Genomic DNA, 14,647 nt, shown 5'->3' with positions numbered 1-14,647 from the left:
CTGTACCCCCCTATTATTCATTGCCACGTCTCCCCGCCAAGAGTGCACAGCCGCATAGCCCAAGGGATCCATTAGGTTTTGGGATGTCGGGGTCGGGGCCGGAGGAGGGCATCGTTCCTTGGCGTATGCGAGAACCAATAGACCGTCCATCGGCGGCATGGAAATAGCGGGGCCCTCTGTTTCGGTGAGTTACTAGAGTGCGTCGGAAAGGAAAATGGCGATGCCGGCGAGGACCTGCGTGGGGGCTTTGGGGTCAAGATCACGATGATTCGCTGAAGTCCGCCTGGAAACAGCACCCCAATGGGTTTTTCTAGCGTCGACGCCCGACCTTACCCAGATGTCGGGGTCTTCGCGGCCGAGCGGGAGAGCAATTTCGACGAGGAACTGCTCGCGCGTGGCGTCGTGGTAGAGCGGGACTTGGAGCGTGCCGTCGTTCCGGGATAGGGACGTCGAGGCCTAGGGTGGAGGAGATGATACAATGCGAGCAAGCGACCGCAAAAGAAACAGTCCGTGCTTCGCCGACGGTCGGCGCGAGGGCTTGGTTGGACACGGGACCAGGGCTTGGTCGGCCTGCGCGTAGCCGATCGCGAGGCTGGGCATGAGGACGATCTCCGGCGCGTCCGTCGCGGCTTCGACGAGCGTCGTGCCCTGGAGCTCCGCGCCCTGGAGGAGGAGTCCCTTGACCACGATTGGCGCCGGCGCCGTGATGGCTCCCTTGGACCAGCCGGAGACGAGGTGGAGCGCGTCCATGGGGCACGCAGCCTTGCGCGCCGTGAGCTGGCGGAGCGCGTTGAGGAACGTGAGCGGCCTAATTCCGTCGAACTTAAAGTTTCGCCAGCAGTTACGAAATCTCGGGAGAGCCTCGGCACCGGAGCTTGGCCGGAAGACGTCGTTGAGGTCAAGCTCGGCGTCAAGGAGGCTCCCGTCTGCGGCCTGCTGCTTCCAGCGTGCGATGGCCGATGCCTTGCGCGCCTAAGCAAGGGTACGAGTCTCGCCAACGTCGGAAGAGTCGCCAGCGGTTGCGAAATTGAGTGCAGACCATGGCACCGGAGCTTGCGAGGAGCGCGAGCCAGGGCGCGGGTTTGCCCGGGCCCTCCCAGCGCTTGCACCACGATGGCGGCACGCTGCCGCCCATGACGGCCGCGGCGACCTGGACGGAAAAGGGGTGAGAAATTCAAAGTAGACGACACGTTTGTTCGGCCCGGGCAACGACGGCCTGGATGTGGGGCGTGAGGAGCGCGGTGCCGTAGACGACCTTGCGAAGCGCGTCGAGCGTCGCGGCGACCTCGGCCGTGATGGCCGCGGCGATCGCGCGCTCCATGGCGACAAAGCCCGCGATGGGGTCGACGGCGCCCGCCGGAGCCTCGGTTGCCTTGGCGCCGCCGCGCGCCTAACGGTGTCGAGCTAAAGAAAAGCGAGAGTATCGCCGACGATAACGATATTCAGTAGAGGCCGCGGGACTGGAGCCTCGTCTCGCCAAACATGAACGAGTTCCGCGAAGGGTCGCGAGCTTCGCCGACCGTTCACCGACGCCTCGTTTCGCCGATGGCTCTCCGACGCCTCGTTTCGCCGACCGTTCGGACCGAGGCCTCAAAAGTCGGCGTGAAGTCCTCGACTCATTTCGCCAAGAATTCGGACGATGGGAGACTGACTGCAAGGGCCGGGTACTTGTCGACGAGGGAAGCCCACTGTTCGAGAAGCGGCGCGAGCTTCGCGCGCCAGACCTCGCGGTCGAATCGGAGCGCGCCGCCCCGCGCGAGCGTGAGGGCCTACGTTTGTGTGCTTCCGCGACGCGCCCGAAGTCGCATGCGCGTGTGCAAGAACACAAGCTCGCCCGCGATCGGGCGCCACGCCCCCGACGTCGCCGGGTGCTTCGCGCGCGAACGCGCGCGCCCCGATCGACGTCGCGCCTCCGATCGGGCGCGTAGACGCCGCGTCGTACCCGGAGCTGGTCGGCCGCGTGCGCGGACTGCGTGCGCTGGACGCTGCGTTCGATGTTGTCCGGCAGGCCGAAGAGCGCGGGCGCGTCGCCGTCGGGCAGCGCGGCGACGGCCGCCAGCGCGTCGTCGTACGCGCACGGCCGCGGGATCGAGAGGCCCCGCATGAGGTCGCCGCGGCCGTCGAAGACGTCCTGGTTGAAGATCTTCCGCAGGTACGCCTTGAGCACCCGCGCGTCGTAGGGGTTGTCCACGCGGCCGCCGTAGATCGCGTCCTCCATGAGCCCGTGGACGACGTCGAGGTCGAGCGGCGCGGCGCCGTCGCCCGCGGCGGCGGCCGTCGCGCCTGCGGCGGCGCGGGGCGGGGTCGCGCGCGGTTCGAGCGCGGGGGCGGGGGCCGATCGGGCCGGACGACGGCCCGAGTGTCGCCCGCCGAGTCGACGGCGCGCGGAAGCCTCGAGGCCAAAGCTTCGTCGGAGCCGCCTTTGCGCGCGGGTCGGCGCCCATGACGAACGCGCCCGCGCGGAGGTCGCCGACGGAGAACTCGTAGGACTTGGTCCAGCCCTGCGGGATGTAGGTGCGGCGCTCCTGGAGGATGGCGTGGAAGACCTGCGCGGGCGCGGAGGTCCGCGGGGGTTCCGGTCGACGCCGCCCGAGCGACGACGTCACCCGTCGAACGTGGCGCCGACGCGGGCGCCGGAGGCTCGAGCCGAGGCTACGGAGCCTCGCGGGGGCTGCCGACGTCGGCACCTTTGGAGCGACGCCGCGGGAGACGGCGAGGCAGAGGAGGAGCATCGGCCGGCGCCGCTCGCCGCGCTCGAAGAATTCGCGGCCCCAGATCGCGAGCGTCCGCTGCACGTTCTTCTTCGTGCCCGGCGGCGACTCGAAGGTGACCTTGAGCGCCTGCTGGAGGAGCACGCGCGGGAACGCGCCTACGAGGAGCGACGGCGACGGATCGCCGCTTCGCGCGCGAGAAAGAAACTCCCCGTCGCCCGTCGCGGGACCGCGCGGTGCGGCTCCGTCGTGAGCCAGAGACGGAAGCCCTCGTTGGGCGCGAGCGCCGCGAGCGCCTACCGGGGGCGACGGGGTCCGGACGTCTCCGCCTTCCCGGGCGATGATCGCGCGACACACATCTCTGCTCGACGCCGGCGAGCGCCTTCTCGAGCGCCGGCAGCCAAGCGACGACGAGGTGCAGGTTCTGGAAGCAGAGCCACGTGCCCGCGGCGGACGCGTCCGCGAGCAGCGACATCGCGAGGTCGTGCGTGCCGCCGCCCATCGCGAGCGACGTGTAGCGGTCCGCGCCGACGACGGACGCGGCGAAGTCGGCGAGCTCCTTGCTCGGGTCCGCGCCTAGGAGAGGAGCCCGCGTCCCGCGCGCGGGACGGGACCGCGGGGCCCGCGCGCCGCGCGCCGCGCGCGACCGACTCGGGAGGCGCGATCGCCCGCGCGGATCCCGGCCGCCGGGGCGCGCGCGCCCCTCGGCTCGCGCGGCGCCTCGGCTCGGGTCCGCGCCGGCCGTCGTGATGAGGAGCGTCGGCGTCCGCGCCTCCGTCTCCGTCTCGTAGAGCGTCGCGAAGCTCAGCGGCGGCGGGCTGAGCGACGGCACGCGGAGGACCTCGCAGGCGAAGGCGCTGAGCGCGGACATGAGGCGGTCGGGCCGGAAGCAGCGCGTGACGAGCACGCGCTGGAAGGGCGTGCACTCGCGGACGGCCTCGGGCGGGAAGTCGCGCTCGCACTCGGGGCTCCGCGCCCAGCGCGACCAGCGCGCGGCGTTCTCGAGGTCGAGGCGGCGCACGAGGCCGCCGAGGTGCGCGGCCATGTTCGCGAACGCGGGCGCGCGGTCGAGGCCCGCCCACGCCGGGAGGCCCCGGGGCCGCCGGCCGGCGCCGTCGCCGTCGCCGTCGCCGCGGCCGCGGCGGCCGCCGGCCGCGTCCGGCGGCGCGTCGCCCGCGCCGTCGGCCGCGAGCTCGCCCGTGAAGAGCTCCCACTCGTGGTCGAGGAAGTGCTCCGCGTGCATGCCGTGGACGACGTGGAGCGCGAACATGCAGCGGTCGGCCTTGAAGAGGCCGCGGCCCACGAAGAAGAAGGCGAGGCGCTCGAGGAGCGGCGTGAGCCGCGCGAGGCGATCGTCGAGCGCGCCGTCCGCGGCGACGGACCCGTCGCGGAGCGCGGCCTCGAAGAGGCGCACGAACGACGCGAGCGACACCTGGTACATGGGGTTCACGAGGACGAGGTCGCGGACGAGGAAGTAGAGCCGGCTGCCGTCGCGCGAGAAGCCGCGGTACGCCTCGCGGCGCGCGTCGAGCGTCGCGGACGCCTCGGCCGACGCCGCGAGCGCGTCCGAGATCTCGCGGCTCGCCTCCTTGGTCCGCGTGAGGCTCTCGATGAGGAGCGCGTTCTCGAGCAGGTCGCCCTCGGCCGTGGCGAGCGCCTCGAGCAGGTCCGTCTCGAGGCCCGCGAGCTTGATCTTGTAGTCCTCCTCCTGCTTGAGCATCGCCGTCTTCTTCGTCTCGAGCTCGGGCTCCTCGTGCTGGATCGTCGCGCCGAGGAGCTGGCCCTCGAGGCCGCTCCGCGTGACCGTGAAGTTGACGAGCGTGCAGAGCGCCGCCGCGTCCGGCGGCAGGTCCGGCGTCGGGTTCCGCGTCACGAGCGCGAGGCGGAAGTTCTCGTGGAAGTCGACGGTGCGGTCGCCGACGCGGACGACGGCGCGCGGGCCGTTCATGGCCAGGTCGCGGCGCGCGAGCGGGTAGAGCACGGGCTCGAGCCTGCGGCGCGCGCGCGGGGGGGCTGGGGGGGGGTCTCGAGGGGCCCGCGCGGCGGCGTTCGCGCGCGGCGGCGTCCGCGCGGCGGCGGCGCTCGCGCGGCGGCGCGGCGCGGGCCGCGCGCGCGTCGACGTCGAAGATGAGGAGCGTCTTGCCGAAGCGCACGGCGAGCTCGACCGTCGTGCCGAAGCGCGCGTCCGCGCTCTGGAGGACCTCGAGGGGCCGGCCGTCGTCGCCGCCGTAGTGCGCGACGAGCCACGCGCGCGCGGCGTCCGCGGGGTCGATGACGAAGGGCACGCGCGCGCCCGGGTTGTGCGCGACGACGAGCGCGTTCTCCATGGACAGCGGGTCCGCGGGCAGGCCGACCTGCTTCCACGCGAGGAGCCGCGACTCCGTCGCGAGGAGCGACGTGAAGTCGAACGCCGCGAGGCCGACGGTGGCCGTCCAGTCCGCGAGCGCGGCCTCGCGCGCGTCCTCGGGGCAGCGGCTCAGGTACGTGAGGAAGCCCGCGGCGACGAGGAGCTGGCGCGGCAGGCTCGCGAGCTCGGACCGGAGGTCGCCGGCCTGCGTCTGCCACCGCGCCTGCTCGCCGCTGAGCTTGCCGAGGAGGTGCTGCGCCTTGTCGAGCGTGCCCTCGGCGAGCGCGAGCCGCGCGCGGAGCTTCTCGGCCTCGCGCGTCTTGTCGCCGAACTCGGCCTTGAGCGCGGCGACGCGGTCGTCGATCGTCGCGATCTCGTCCTCGCACTGGCGGAGCCGGAGCGTGCACTTGGCGAGGTCCTCCTCGGCGCGCGCGAGCTCGGCCTCGAGGGGCTGGATCTTCTCGAGGACGACGCTGTAGCGGATGTTCGCCTTGACCCAGGCCGCGAGCGGCGCGGCCGCGACGGAGACGCGCGTGATCGTCGCCTGGTCGAAGCTCGTCGACTTCTGCTTGAGCAGGCGCGCGACGTCCTTGCGCATCTCGCCGCCGATGCGCCGCGCGTCGTAGTTGAGGATCTCGTCCTTGACGCCGCGGTTCCCGAGGAACTTCTTCATGGACGTCCAGCTCACGTCGCTGATGCCCAGGAGCTTGAGCACGGCGCCGAGGACGTCCGCGATGGGCTCGGGCGGCATCTTGAGGCTCCGGATCTCGTTGAGGTGCTCGGCCTTGATCTGCCCCACGGCGGCCTTGGCCGTCTCGAGGACGGGCTGGATGCTGCTGAGTTCCTGCTTGATCTCGCCCTGGCGGCTGATCGTGTGCTCCTCGCGGCGCGTGACCTCGGTCTTGAGGTCGTTGACCTCGCCGCGGCGGCCCGTCGCCTCGCTCAGCGTCTTCGTGATCATCTCCATGGCCGCGTCGGCGCCCTTCTGCGCCTCGACGAGCTTCGCCTGCTCGACCTCGGCGTTGTTCGAGAGGCTGTCGACCGTCGCCGACGCCTCCTCGAGCTTCGCGAGGCCCGCGGAGAGGTGGCTGAGCTTCGTGCGGATGCCGCCGCGCATCTGGTCGTGGAGCATGCGCCAGTTCTCGAGGAAGAGCACGAATTCGCGCGGCGACGCCGCGGCGGCCGACTCGTGCATGGACGCGATCGCCTCGAGGAGCTGGTCGTCGACGTCGCCGCCGGCGTCGCCGCCGCCGCCGCCGCGGGGCGCGGGCGCCGCGGCGCCGCCCCGGCCCTTGCCCTCGCCGCCCTTGCCCTCGCCGCGGGCCGACTTGCCCTCGCGGCGCGCGGCCTTGGCCTCGCCGCCCTTGCGCTCCGCGGCGCGCGGCGGCGCCGGCGCGCCGGCCGCGGCCGCGTCGTCGCCGTCGCCGGCGCCGTCGGCGAGGATGAGCTTCCGGACGCCGTCCATCATCGCGGGCACCGCGCGCATCGTGTCGCGGCGCCACGCGCCCATCCACAGGATCGTGCAGCGCGTGAAGAGCGCCGGGTTCGACTCGCAGCGCACGGCCTGGGCGACGCGGGGTGAGCGATGCGCGGCGGCGGGGGGTTGCCGCCGCGGCCGGTCGCCGCTCGATTCGGCTCCGCGTTCGGACGGGCGATCGCCGCCGGGACCGCCCTCGAAGCGCGCGCGCGCGCTCTCGCGAACGTCCCCGCGAAACCCTCGAGTCCCGGGGGCGGCGTCGAATCACCCCTCGTCGGCGCCGCGCGCGGCGAACGCGTCGTTCGTCGGGTCCATGGCGACGCAGACGTGGAGCCGCGCGCGGACGCGGGCGACGAAGAACTCGTAGGGGCTCAGCGCCGTGCCCTCGTCGGCCATGGGCTCGCGGAGCTGCGCGAAGAGGCCCTCGAGCTCGTCGGCGCCGAAGAGGCCCGGGACCTCGCCTGCGCGGCGGACGAGCCTCTCGCCCCGACGTCGGCACGCGCGCGTCGTCGGACGCGCCCGCCCCCCGGCGCGCCGTCGTCTCGCCCCGACGTCGGCGCGCGCGTCGTCGTCGTCCGACGCCCCCCCGGGCGCCCCGTCGCGGGTTCGCCGGGGGATCGCTCGTCCGAGCGCCGGCCCGGGCGACGTCGACTCGACGGCGCGCTCCGACGCGCGGCCCGGAGCGCCGGCCGGTCCCGGCCCGGGGCCGCGCCCGCGGAGAGCACGGAGTTGACGAGCTCGAGGCACGCGCCGACGGCGAAGTGGTGGTCCTCGACGTAGAAGACGGCCTCCTGGCCCTCGACGGCGACGGTCTGGAGCGCGGGCTTGAGCTCGGACCGGAAGTGCTTCACCGCGTCGTCGTCGTCGGCGCGGACCGCCGTCGGGCCGACGAACGCGTAGCCGCGCATGTAGGCGACGAGCCGGACGGCCGTGCGCCGGCCGACGCCGGAGCGGCCGATGAGGAGCAGGTTGCCGCCGGGCCGCGAGATGACGCGGTCGACGCGCGCGACGTGGTCGAGCACGCGGTCGAAGAGGAGCATGCGGAGCTCCGCGTTCTCGCGCTCGTAGTAGTCGACGCCCTTGCCGACGACGGCGCGGAACTCGGCGGTCTCGACGCGGCGGAGCAGGGGCGCCGCGCCGCCGCCGCCGCCGCCCTTGGCGCCGATCGCGCCCGCCGCGAGCGTCGTGAAGTGGACGCCGTCGAGCGCGGGCACGAAGCGCCAGCGGCTCCGGAGCACGCCGCCGAGGATGCCGTCGAGCTTGGCCTCGGCGTCGGCGTCGACCATGCGGTCCTTGAAGAGCCGGAGCCCCTCGTAGGCGACGACGTTGAGGAGGTCCTCGCTCGCGAGGTCGTAGCGGAGCAGGTTCGAGACCCACGCGCTGAGGTCGCGCGGCGTGAAGAGGTAGTGGCGCGCGTCGTCGACGACGAAGGTCGCCTTGACGCGCTCGTAGACCTCGACGAGCGTCGCGGCGAGCTTCTCGCGCTCGCCGGGCTTGGAGAAGGGCGCGAGGTTCGCGGCCGCCGCGTCGCCGCCGCGCGCGCCCGCGGCGTCGAGGGCGATCTCGAGGAGCTCCGCGTAGACCGCCGTGAGCTCCGCCGTGTCGGGGTAGTCGAGGACGCAGACGCGGACCGTCGCGGTGAAGCGCGTCGACAGCGGGTGGCGCCCGACCGTCGTCGCCGGGTTCATCGACGCGACGATCTGCACGTGCTCGAGGCGCAGGAACTCGAGGCTCGCGTCGTAGAAGCCGCGGAACGTGACGAGCTGCTGGAGGAACGCGATGAGCATGCACGTGTCGTACGCGTCGGGCCGCGGCAGGTTGAGGTCCTTGAGGTAGAGCACGAGGCGCTCGCAGTCGCGGGGCCGGTAGACGCGGCCCTCGGGCGCGGAGAACAGGCTGCAGCACTGGCCGATCTTGGCGATGACGTGGCTCGCGTCCGTGCGCGCGGAGCAGTGGAGCGTCGCGACGCCGACCTTGCGGCGCGCGGCGAACGCGTGGCGGATCATGAGGTTCTTGCCGCAGCCCTCGGGGCCGACGACGACGAAGGGCGCGCCGCCCTCGACCATGGGCCGGAGCATGGCCATGGTCCGCTGCGTCGACACGGTCTCGATGACGCTCTCGAGCGTCGGCGCCTCCCCGTCGCCGCCGGCGACGCCGCCGCAGCGCGCCGCGTAGGGGAAGAGCCGGTCGCCGCCGGGCTCGCAGTCGCAGTCGAGGGGCGCGCCGAGGTCCGGCGGCCGCTCGCCGGCCCACGCGAAGACCTCCTTGGCGAAGGCCGTGCGGTCGCCGACGCCGAGGTTGCCGCCGAGGCCGCGCACGAGGCCCGCGACGAAGGCGAGCTTGCTCGTCGCGCCGCCGACGCCGCCGAGGCCGTTGAGCACGGTGCCGACGAGCGTCGTCTCGACGACGAACGCGCCGAGCGCGACGACGTAGTCGAGCGCGCGGTAGAAGAGGTCGTCGAGCCAGCCCTCGAGGCGCGGCCGGAGGTCCGCGTCCTGCCCCAGGAGCCACCGGGTCACGACGCGCCGCGTGTCGATGTCCTCGTCGCTGAGGAAGATCATGCCCATGCGCGACACGGTCGCGGGCGACGCGAACCGGAGGTCGTGCGTCTCGAAGAGGAAGTTGACGTTGTCGCCGAAGGCGATGCGCTCGCCGTTGGGGAGCGTGAGGAGGTGGTTGTCGTCGAGCACGGAGTTGAGCGACTCGATCCACTCCGGGTCGACGTCGCCGTCGCAGACGATCCACGACCGCACCTCCGGCGGCTCGCGGACGACGGCGCGCGCCGCGTCCGTGAGGACGCCGTCGCTCCACTCGCGCGTGTCCAGGTCCATCTCGCCGAGGAGCTGCTGCCGCGGCATCGACTTGGGGTTCATGACCTGCGCGGACGTCGGCCGCCGGTTCGGGCGTCCGCCGAACTTCGAAACGCTCCGTCTCGGTCGAATCGACGTCGATTCGGCCGGTTCCCGGGCGAGTCGTTCCCTCTCGTCGAGCTCTCCGCGCGGAGCGCGAGACCCCGCGCCGACGCGGTCGAACGAGCCTACGTCGAAGTCGGGCGGAACGGCCGGCGTCCGCGCGGATCGCGACGTGCGTCTTCACCGTCGTGCCGCATTTCGCGAGCGCGGCCTGGAGCACCTGCGCGGGACCCGGCCGTCCGGCCCGGCGTCGGCGCGCGCGCGTCCGAACGGCGTCGGCGACGCTCGGGGCGCCCGCCGTCGCGCGCTCGGCGAGGGGCGCGCGCCCGCCCGGGGGCGCGACGGCGCCCGGCGCGCGCGACGTCCGGTCGGGACGCCCGGACGCGGCGGTCGGTTGCCGCGCCGGCGCGCGCGCGCCAGACCGTCGACTTGCCGCAGCCGCTCGGCCCGACGACGACGCAGCCCATGCGCTGGTCCAGCGCCTCCTTGAGCTGGAGCATCTTCCGGACCTGGGCCTCGTCGACGGTGAGGCGGAACGCGTCGCTCGCCATGACGTCGCGGATCGCGACCTCGAGCGCGCCGCCGGCGACGTCGCCGGACGCGACGCCGGGGAAGACGTCGCCGATGAGCGCCAGGAACCGCGCCGTGTCGCCGAAGGTCAGCTTCGAGGGCGTGTTCACGCGGACGGCCTTGATGAGCAGCTCGCCCTCGGCGGCCGGCGGCAGGCCGCCGCCCGCGCCGCGCGCGTCGAGCACGAGCTTGCCGCCCGTGTTGAGCACGGCCTTGAGCGCGCGCAGGCCCCAGTCGTAGTGGCGCTGCGGCGTGAGGAGCTGGCGCGACAGCGCGAAGAGCGACACGACCTTGACGGCGAGGTCGCGCGCGCGCGTGAAGCCCTCGGCCTGGAGGTAGACCTGCGCGATGAGCTCGTTGTCCGGCCGCCCCATGGCCACGGGCCGGAAGAGCGCCTTGAGGTTGTCGGGGATCTGGCTCCGCCCGCCGTAGTCCTTGCCCGCCGGGTTGAGCGTGACGAAGATGCCCGCGTCAAAGTCGACGTCGACGTCGCGGCCGAGGAGCCGGAGCACGGGGATGTGGCCCTTGATCGCGTCCTGGATGAGCTGGATCTGCTGGCTAATGGCGCTCAGCTGGTCCTCCTTGAGCCGGTTGAACTCGTCGAAGCAGCCCCAGGCGCCGCACTTGACGAGGCCGATGAAGATGCGGCCCATGGACTGGAAGTCGATGCCTGCGCGGGACGCCGCCGGTGGGCCGCGACGTCGCGGCCGGGCGCGCGGACTCTCGGGCTCGGTCGCGTCCGCGTCGCTCCGGGCGGCGGTCCGACGCCGCGCCGCCTCTCGTCGAGCTCTCGACGCGGAGCCGGAGGGGCCGGTCGGGCGCGTCCGACGGCGCTCCCGCTCGAGTCGGGTCGAAGACGGGGCGTCGACGCGGGGTCGGCGCCCTCGTCGCAGTTGAAGACGAGGACCTGGCGGCCGAACGCGTTGCCGAGCGCCTTGACGGACTCGGTCTTGCCCGTGCCCGCGGGGCCGTAGGGGTTGCCGCCGAAGCCCATGTGCATGCCCTGCGTGAGCGTGAGGTAGCACTTGTCCGTCAGGGGCGTGTGGACGAGCTTGCCCGCGTTGCCCTGGTACTCGTACGTGTAGCGGAAGGACCCGTCGGACATGCGGACCTCGGCGCCGCCGGCCGCGCCGACGTAGTAGCGGAGCTGCTTGTGCCAGGCCCAGTCGTGCGCGTCGCGGCACCGCGCGCGGTCGAGCTGGTCGAGCACGTCCATGTTGTGGACGAGGTCCATGACGAGCGCCTTGACCTTGAGCTGCGTCACGGGCATGCCGCTGAGGTCCTGGCCCGTGTACGTCTCGAGCTGCGCGCGCGCGCGCGCGGCCATGTCGCCGAGGCCGCCGTCGAGGCCCGCCTCGACGCTGTCGGCGAAGCGGACCAGCTCGCCGACGCAGAGCACCTGGGACGGGTACGCCTCGAAGTCGGCCTCGCCCGCGCGCCTGTGTGCAAATCGACCGGTGAGCTGGGACGTCCCGACCACACTTTGAAACTCTCGAGCTCGGTCACATCGACGTCGATTCGGCTGATTTTTGGACGGATCGATTGCTCTTAGCGAGTTCTCGAAGCACGGCGGGAGTGCTCGTGTCAAAGCATTCGCATACGCGCACATTGAAGTCGGGTTGAAGATTTGATTTGCACACAGCCGCGCGCGCGAGCGCGGCGAGGTAGTTCGCGAGGAGGCTCGCGAGCGTCGCCTTCATCTCGTCCGTGAACGTCGCGAGCCACTCCTCGACGCGGTCCGACGTCGCGACGCCGGTCTCGAGGTCGACGACCTGCGTGGATTCCAACCGCCGGTTCGGGGGGTCCCCGCCAAACTTCGGAACGCTCCATCTCGGTCGCATCGAAGTCGATTCGGCTGACTTTTGGACGAATCGATGGCTCTCGTCGAGTTCTCGAAGCGCGGCGGCAAGTCCCGCGTCGAAACAGTCGCATACGCGCACATTGAAGTCGGCTTGAAGGTTTGATTCCCACACGGGCGACGACCTCGCCGCTCGCCGAGACCATGGCCGTGATCGTCGTCTTCGCGTCGTCAAAGACGACGCGCGAGACGCCCTGGAAGAGCTTCTTCAGGTGGCTCTGGATCACCGCCGGGTTCTTCGCCTGGCCGAGGATCTCGAGGAGGTCGTCGTCGCCGATGAAGTAGAACCGCGGGAACGCGGACCGCTTCTCCTCGAGGAAGTCGCTGAGCGCCTTCTGGCACCGGTCGAGCTGGTCGAGCATGGTCTCGAGCGTCCGGCGGATGTCGCGGTGGACGTGCGGGTCCACGAGGCCAAAGAGCTTCGGGTCCGCCTCGACGTTGCGCATGATGTCGCGGAAGTCCTCGTCGACGCTCTTGAAGCGCTTGGCCTCGTTGGGGAGGCTGCCGCGGCCGAAGATGGGCTCGAGGTAGACCCACTTGCGCTGGATCCCGTTGAGCGCGTGGAGGATGAAGTCGAGGTGCGACATCTTGGTCTCGTACGACGCGCCTGCGCGCGCGGGGGGGGGTCGAGCGCCGCGCGGCGGCGGCGGGCGATCGACGCGGACGGGCCCCCTCGTGCCGAAGCGCGCCGCCGCCGGCGGCCGGGAGCGGCGGCGAGATGGGCGTTTCCAGCTAAGAAGTGATGTGAAGAGAAATAATTAGACCGTAGCTTGCGCTTGCGGCCATGGTGGTAATGTGAAGATCACCGCAGCGCGCAGATGCGTGCCAGCGAAATGATGTAAAGAGACATGAGTTTCACCGCAGCGCGCAGATGCGTGCCAGCGAAATGATGTAAAGAGACATGATTATTACCATGCGCGAATAAAGGTAGGAAAACGTAGCTTGCGTTTGCGGCCATGGTGGTAATGTGAAGATCACCGCAGCGCGCAGATGCGTGCCGGCGAGAGAAATCAGTAGTACCATGCGCGAACAAAGGTAGGGAAGTGTAGCTTGCGTTTGCGGCCATGGTGGTAATGTGTGAAGATCGCCGCAGCGCGCAGATGCGTGTAGGTTGCGTTTGCGGCCATGGTGGTAATGGGAAGATCACCGCAGCACGCAGATGCGTGCCGGCGAGAGAGATCATTAGTACCATGCGCGAACAAAGGTAGGGAAGTGTAGCTTGCGTTTGCGGCCATGGTGGTAATGTGTGAAGATCGCCGCAGCGCGCAGATGCGTGCCAGCGGTCGCGAGGCGCCACACGACACGTGCGGAAGCGTCCATCTCACGGAACAAAGGTAGGGAAATGTAGCTTGCGTTTGCAGCCATGGTAGTAATGTAAAAAGGTCACCGCAGCGCGCAGATGCGTGCCAGCGGTCGCGAGGCGCCACGCGATGCGCGTGGAAGCGTCATCAAAGGAGCTGTGACACCCAAAGCACGTGTTGCGATTCGCTCAGTGGCTGCCTGTTTCAGACCGCACAACTTTGGCACGGTCGTAGGTATCCTTCATAGAATCGCCGATGAGGCGCGCGCTTTGTCCATTCTTGGCTTCGACCTCGTAGACGGATCGCCAGTCTCGAACCATGACAAAGTCGGGACTGAATGCCTTGACGAGACGCGCCGTCCGGTGGCACAAGACGAAGTTGTAGACCAGATAATGCCGCGCGGAGTCGTTGGCAGGCAGCTCCAAATCATCGCAGCGGAAGATCATGTCGATTTGCCATTTCGCAAAGACGTGACGCAACATGGACATCTTCTGAGCGCCTTTGCGGGCGGGACGAAAATCCCGCCCGCAGAGCTGCACCAGGGGGCAGATGGTCACGAGGGTCGCGTTGGATGCCAGCTCTGATAATTCCGCGGCGTCATCCGTGTCGAGGTTGAGGTCCACCATCGCCGCGATGCACTCGTTCAAGAAACGCACGAGGTTCGCTCGTCCTCCGGCCGCATCTAAAATGCCCCGGGGAACCGCCACCAAGCGGGCCGACAGCGAGTTTTTACCGTCCTTGACAAATCGAGCTTTATGGTCTCGGAGACAAATTAATTGATCATCGGCGATGTGTTTTAATGATGCCTGGTTTCCACGCTCGTTCAAGTTATGGAGATGAGCACTGCCCACTTGACGCCAGTCGCCAACAAGCTCCGACAATGGTTCTTCCACGACTACCGTCGTCGGCTTTCCATTGTGCTGCAACAAGGGGGCGACTTCTTCGAGAAAGAAACTATCCCGTGCCCCCGTAGCAAGACAGACAAGTTCGAAGATGATAAGGCGTGCGTTGTCGTGCCCCGCCATCGCCCGTGCGCGCAGGTCCTGTTTGAGTCCACCACCATCGTTCATAGCTCGCAGTACAAGATCTTCCACATGTGCCGTATAGCGTTTAGGACAGAAACCAAGCTTGTCATCCCTCATATTCACATTTGTCACCGTAGTCGTAGACACTCCACCGCCATAGGGCCTGCACAAATCGCGGATTCGTGCCGGGCCAACAAAAAGACCTTCCGCCGCACCGATTGTTGCATATCTGCCATACGAAGGTTGCACAGATCGAAGCCGCTGTAGCACATCATTTGGTCCCACGGTGGCGGTGGACTCAGATTCATCGGTCAATAATTTGGCAATTTCGAGGCAGCTCTTGCCGAGCGCAAGTTCACGCATGATGCGATCGTCATGTAGCCCAGAATTGAGCAGCGCAGCTGCTGTTGGCACAGCAGGTATTGCCGCAATCCGTGGCTGTGCCG

The 14,647-nt window shown here is 70.0% G+C and overlaps 1 protein-coding gene across 1 annotated transcript; it reads right to left on the bottom strand.

Moving 5' to 3' along the window:
- Positions 1 to 2,447: 2,447 nt before the first annotated feature.
- Positions 2,448 to 14,186, bottom strand: AURANDRAFT_72791 (hypothetical protein; the record flags this gene model as incomplete). The annotated part of the gene is made up of 12 exons (XM_009043905.1): positions 2,448 to 2,546; positions 2,688 to 2,869; positions 3,069 to 4,695; positions 4,832 to 6,622; positions 6,863 to 6,996; positions 7,206 to 9,411; positions 9,632 to 9,667; positions 9,870 to 10,687; positions 10,876 to 11,456; positions 11,656 to 11,789; positions 12,019 to 12,482; positions 13,403 to 14,186. Coding segments are annotated over 12 exons (8,472 nt in total), but the record flags the coding sequence as incomplete, so codon positions are not given.
- Positions 14,187 to 14,647: the final 461 nt, after the last annotated feature.

The sequence above is a fragment of the Aureococcus anophagefferens genome (assembly GCF_000186865.1).
Source record: "Aureococcus anophagefferens unplaced genomic scaffold AURANscaffold_80, whole genome shotgun sequence".
Classification (NCBI taxonomy): domain Eukaryota; class Pelagophyceae; order Pelagomonadales; family Pelagomonadaceae; genus Aureococcus; species Aureococcus anophagefferens.
Note: the sequence above shows the minus strand (reverse complement) of the source record. Positions and strands in the feature narration are given on the sequence as shown.